The sequence below is a fragment of the Ambystoma mexicanum genome, chromosome 9 (genome assembly GCF_040938575.1).
Source record: "Ambystoma mexicanum isolate Mex_15411 chromosome 9, UKY_AmexF1_1, whole genome shotgun sequence".
Lineage (NCBI taxonomy): Eukaryota > Metazoa > Chordata > Amphibia > Caudata > Ambystomatidae > Ambystoma > Ambystoma mexicanum.
The window spans coordinates 1504262829-1504269042 of record NC_090931.1 but is presented as its reverse complement, the minus strand read 5'-3'; the positions used below and the strand labels follow the sequence as shown (position 1 = coordinate 1504269042).

Sequence of the window (6214 nt, the reverse complement as noted above, 5' to 3'; positions counted from 1 at the left end):
GCAGATGTTCTTTTCTTTGCTAATGAGTTTGCGTTTTCCCAATATTTCTTTAGTTGGCCACAGATTTAATCTTAATCACAGTACTGCTGACCTATATGTGGGCGATGGGTGTCTTATTAAATACGCTTCCATAGAGTGGTACTTTTTTTCACCATAGGGATTATTTCTGAAATCTTTATACAATAGGCATTGCGCTCGTTTTGATCCAATCAGTTAAGAATAGTTTCTTTTTAACTCTATTCTGATAAGTCATGAGCAAATGCAATGTTATATCCGCTTCTGCCAAATTTGGATAATGGCAGTCTTCCATTTTTTCAAAGGTATGTTCCGATGTGAATATGTAATTTGATAGCGTCTTGAGCAAGGTATCCGAATGTGATGCCAGGGTGCATTTTCTAAAAAGCCCACACAAATGCCAATGGTATATGTTGTTTAGAGAAGTTAGGCCTTAGTTCATACCTAAGCCATGCCACTGGGGTAGATTTACGATCTGTTTCCATTTTTTTCCTTCCATTCTTTGCATTAGGTCTCTGCTGGACAAGTGGAGAATTTGCCCTACTTCGCTAGTACGGTTTTTGATGGTGATATGGCAGTTGACAACTTATGATTTGAACTATATCAGCAATGGGGCATAATGCATTGAGAATGATCCCAATACTCCCAATATGGCCGCCAGCTTGCACAGTGAGCCAGTGCCCATGCCCCTGCTAGTCGTTGTTCCTGGGCGGAAGATGGCCGCCGGCGGCAGCATCGTTAACATGGTCATATGCTGATCCCGTGAGAGATGGAAGGAGCAGCGCTTCGCCCGGTGTCGCAGCTGTCGCTGCCTGTGGACGGTGAGCCTTCTCCCGGGTGGCCCGCGGCTCGGTGGTGGCTGCAGACACCCTCACCCCGAGCTCCCTGCCGCGGGCCCCAGTGCAGGGCTCAGGAGGCCTGGTGATGACCAAAGGCAGCAGGTGGGGGCTACGGTGGGCGTGGGATACCCCGTGCCAGCGGCCATTGAGGCTGCTGCCCGGCCCGCACGGGACAGCCCCCGACCCCCTCAACCGTGCCAGCGGCCATTCTCCACAACCACATCAGTATTCACGAACACTGAATATACTGGACGCTTTATTACTAGCCCGGGAAGGTGTAAGAGTTAAAAGAATACAATAATGGTGTTATGGTTAAATACACATCTTTGGCGTTACTTATATATTTATAAACCAAATACATTAGGAATTCATCAAGGCGATTCCATTTAAAAGGATATTTTTTTAAACATAATCTCTATATCACTCCACCCCTTCTAAATTGAGTAAAAACAATCATAAATGCCAACATTCAGACGCACCTAAGAGGGAGTTTTGAAAGAGAAAATCGGGAGATGTCGTTGGAATTATCTTAGGCGGGAGAACGTGAGAAAAAGCTATATTTCTCACTGAAAAGTCTAAATCGCCTAAATCGGGAGGGTTGGCATGTATGCATAATAGCGATATCTACAGAAACCTGAACACCAGACGTCAAACGGTGTCAAAATGAATCCTATGTTATAAAAATAACGGGTTATGAACAAAGTGACTATGGGCCTCATTCCGAGTATGGCGGTAAGGGATAGGGGCCACCGGTAACGAGACCGGTGGCGGTGATCCCTTACCGTCCTACTCCGAGTTCCCTTTGCGCCCTCGCCCTTAACGCCTGCTTTGAGCAGGTTTTAAAGTCGAGGGCGCAAAGGGGCCTCCAAGCCAATAACGGTGACCGTAATGAACCGTCACCGTTATTTGCATCTTCCCCATTCCCATTGAGCCCTATGGGGGCTCATTTGGGAATAGGGAAGAGCCTTGGTGAATGGGGAATTACCGCCCCGCCAACCTTGGAATGGGGCGGTAATTCCGCCATCCACCAAGGCGCTGCCGGTCCGGGTACGGCGTCAACCAAGGCGTTAATAGCGCCATTGGTTAGCGCCGTACTCGCAATGAGGCCCTATGGCTGTTCAATAACGAGACATGCACACCCTCACAATACGGAGTGATGGGTTTTGGAGACTCTTAATTGACATGGGGGAACTTACAAAGAAACAGCCGAGCTCCTGGGTCCCCTGACCTAGAATGCTGGTAACACATTGAGGAAAAACATCTCTTAAACATTGGTATTTACCACAGGGAAACTTCCATGGGTATAGTTAAAGCACCATGTTTCCTATGTATGTACACTCTCTGTAAGCAGAGTGTTTCCTGATGTGCTCTAAGTTTTTTATCAAAACGAAATCTCTCACTAGAAGACCCCAAGAGCACATTTATTCGTTAACATTCCCCAGTTAATTCCAAATGTGCAGATTTGCAAGATAGCTTTTAAAGAAATCAAATCTAGCTCATGTCGAACAACAGCAGGAACACAGGGAGGAAGAGACAAGCCGTTCCTCCAAATGAAAACTTCCAAACGATCTAACGGTTTCCATTCCTTAGTATAATGACTTGCTAGCCATATAAAAGTCTATGGGCCTCATTACACGGAAAGCAGTAAGGATTAACGGTCACCGGTAATGGTACCGTTGACCGTTAACCCTTACCGCCTTACTACGAGGTCCCTTTGCGGGTTGATACTTTAACGCCTGCTTTTTAGCAGGCGTTAAAAACCAACCCGCAAAGAGACCAGGGTGCTAATTACGGTACCGCAATTTGCGGTACCGTAATTAGCACCTTCCCTATTCCCATTATGCCCTATGGGGCAAAAATGGGAATGGGGAAGGGCAATGGGGGAAGAGGGAATTACAGCCCGCCAACCTTGGAATAGGGCGGTAATTCCCCTTTCCTCCAAGGCGGTGCCAGTATTTTACCGGCATGGACCAAGGTGCTAATAGCACCTTGGTCCACCGCCTACCGTGTAATGAGGCCCTATGAGTAATTGATTACGTTTTCCTAATTATAGATAAAGGGAGGACTAGAGAAACGTCTATATCAGCAATAGATTTTTTAAAGTTGTGCACTATATGGTGACATTTTTTATTTAGGTCTGAAACTAAAGCTTCCACACTATGGGCCTCATTACACGGAAGGCTGTGAGCCATGGCGCTATTAGCGCCATGGCTCATGCCGGTAAAATACCGGCACCGCCTTGGCGGAAAGGGGATTTACCGCCCCATTCCAAGGTTGGAGGGGCGGTAAATCCCCCTTCTGCCATTGCCCTTCCCCATTCCCATTTCTGCCCCATAGTGCTCTATGGGAATGGGGAAGGCGCTAATTACGGCACCGCAGTTTTGCGGTGCCGTAATTAGCTCCGAGGTCCCTTAGCGGGTTGGTTTTTAACGCCTGCAAAAAGCAGGCGTTAAAGCACCAACCCACAAAGGGACCTCGTAGTACGGCGGTAAGGGTTAACGGTCACCGTTGCCATTAACGGTGACCGTTAACCCTTACCGCCGTCCGTGTAATGAGGCCCTATGTCAGTTGTAAATGTTAATGTTAAAGGATATTTGTACCGCTCACTATCACCACTGGAGTGGTCCTCTGGAGGCTCTGAAAAGGAAAGAGGGGGGTGGGTGAGTTAGTGGGAACTAGCGGGATAAGTGCAAGAGAGCAGTGATTTGTTGGCAGCTTCAGTTCGGTTAACACCGTTCGCTGAGCTTGGGGTGCTCTCTGGTCGGTAGCCGTTGTGTGCTGTTGTGCAAAGCTATTTGTGGTTTGTTTTGTTGTTGCAATGTATTGAAGTTTGTGTGATTTGTTGTGATTTATGGTTGTGTTTGGATAGCGTATGAGCGGTGTTTGCAGAGAGGTGAAATTGTTAGTGGGTTGGTTGTTGGCCTCGCTATCTAGAAGTGATATGTGCTAAATTTCCATGTTCTTTCTAGATGTGGCGCGTGAATATCTCTGCATTTCTATCTAGATCCAACACTGGCTAATATTCACAATCCTGTCTATATATGACGCACGCCAATATTCACAATTAAATCCAAATGTGGCACTGACCCACCTTCAAAATCCTATCTAGATGCGAAGCACGCTAACATTCACAATTCGATCTAGATGTGGCATTGGTAATATTCCCAATGCAGTCTAGATGTGGCAATGGCTAATATTCTCTATTCTCTCTAAATGTGGCACTGGCCGACATTCACAATCCTGTCCAGATGTGACGCAGGCTAATGTTCACAATTCTAAGTTTGGCACTAGCTAACATCCACAGTTCCATCAAAGTGTGGTACTTGCTAACATTCACAATGTTAACAGGGAAGTCCAAATAAATAAGTTACCTGAGTTCTTTGAGTGTGCTAAAACGTAACCACCACTTGAAATTTTTTGGATTTAAAATGTCTTATTAGGTCTTAGTCATATTAATTAGCAGTTTTGTTTTCTTTTACGTAGGTCTAAATCTTCTCAAGGTTGCGTAGAAGCTTTGTGGGCGTTGTTGAGTCAAACACTATAATATCCGCATCAGCCACCCATTTACTCATTGAATTGCCTAGCCTAGTAGGAAAGGAGCTTACATGTTCCAGCACTTCTCAAAGATCATATAAGTATAATTCTAATGAATTCTTTCCTCCTGCGGTTTCCTCATCTATGTTAATCCTATCCCCAGAGCAGCTGTTCTCTGAAAATGTCTGCCACCAAGGGGCAGAACGGCTCTACGTCGGATCTGTCCAAAGCCTCTACGCACCCTGCAGCGGACATGTTGTGGTCCGTATATATTGAGGCGCCACGCCTCGTGACCTCAGTTCCTTTTTTCCACGCACTCGGTTGGCTGATCGGAACGCCCTCGCTTACTGAAAATAATTTCTCTATGCCATGCTGACTCTGTCGAAGGCATTGGGATTCAAGCTAAGTGCTTATTGCAGCCAGCAGTGGTCTTTATCGGATCCGCAACAGATTTGTCTTTGTTGTCTGGGCTAGCTTCACGATACGCAGGATTGCGGGTCATGCCAGTCCATGCACCCAAATGGCCCCCGGGAAAGCAGGGCAAAGCTCTTCTCCATCATCCATAAGGCAAAGAGTGTGGAGCTGAGGTTGCATGACGCATAGCGCCATCCAGAAAAAATAACTCGGTGCAACGAGGAGGAAAAGAAGGACAAGAAGCAGCACCGGAAGAGGACCTGCTCCCCCAGTGGTTCATCTCACTATCACTCTTCATCCTCTAAGAAGAGGAGCCAACTCTCAAGGGAGTCCTCGGAATGGCAGTTACAAGTCCCTTTTACCACCCAGCCCTCCCCTCAAGAAGAATGAGAGGCATTTTGTCTAAAGATGATGGACATATTTGCTGTGGCGCAATGGGTTCTTCCTCAGCGCAGGCACCTTTGGCTTTGGCCGGGGCACAGATCGGTCCACTGCATCAGGTGCGACCGACAGGGCACCCACTGGAGTCCTCTCCTGCACGACTTTGGGATCGGGCCTACATCCATTGACAACCAAAGAGTCCAGGCGCTGGACGAGCCTGCCTATTGGTGCTGCAGTCCTGGTGCCGGGCCTGGCCTTGACATAAACGTCCTCAGCGCCGATTGACATCAGTGTTGTCTCAACTCCCCAGAAGATACGCCTTCATGTCCAAGATTTACTCCATTTACGACAAGGAAGGTAATAGGTACCATTCAGGTTGGAACCCATGGTTTCCAGAGAGGAATGAGATTTCCCCCAATAATTTTACCAGGAAGATAAAGATGTGATTGGAATAGCTGAGGATCTGTGGGCCGCCAGTGGCCTGGACACTTCCCCACAGATGGATATCTTGCCAGCTCCCGCTTTCCAGTCAACTATGGCCATGGTAGCTGAGAATGTGGGGCTTTCTGCTCCATACAGATCCACGGTCCAGCACAAGCTTGGTGATATCCTGGATGATGCCCTATACGAAGGAGATTCTGCTGCCCTTCAGTGTGGAAGCGTGAGAAAAACCTGCCTCTGCTGCAGCAGTTGACAGGGATCTGGTTAGGGAACTCTGCTCGGTGCCGTCTGATCCGGGGGGTCTATCCTCTCATGCCTACCCTCAAAGTTTGGTGGTTCAGGCAGTGACTGCGAGCTTAAAAACCTCTGCTTTCCCTATGCTCCCTCCAGCCAGGCAGAGCAAGAGATGTGACACTTGAGGCAAGAAGATTATTTGCATTGTGACCCCTTGCCATACAGGCAGTGAACTCTTCATACGTTCCCGCCAAAATCTCTTTCAGCCTGTAGTCTGAAGTAGCAGGCGCGGCCGTGCACATCCCTGATGGAGAGATGCATGATGGTTTCCAGGGTCTGGTGGGCGATGGCAGGGA

At 47.7% G+C, this 6214-nt stretch overlaps 1 protein-coding gene across 1 annotated transcript in view; it reads left to right on the top strand.

Moving 5' to 3' along the window:
* The first annotated feature begins 729 nt into the window (after positions 1–729).
* The window catches only part of LOC138489345 (zinc finger protein 271-like), a 128093-nt gene continuing 122608 nt past the window's right edge, over positions 730–6214 (top strand). Inside the window, exon 1 of the mRNA XM_069617059.1 lies at positions 730–836. Coding sequence (XP_069473160.1) covers positions 785–836 — 52 coding nt within the window. The 5' untranslated portion in view covers positions 730–784. The remainder of the gene's footprint in view (positions 837–6214) is intronic.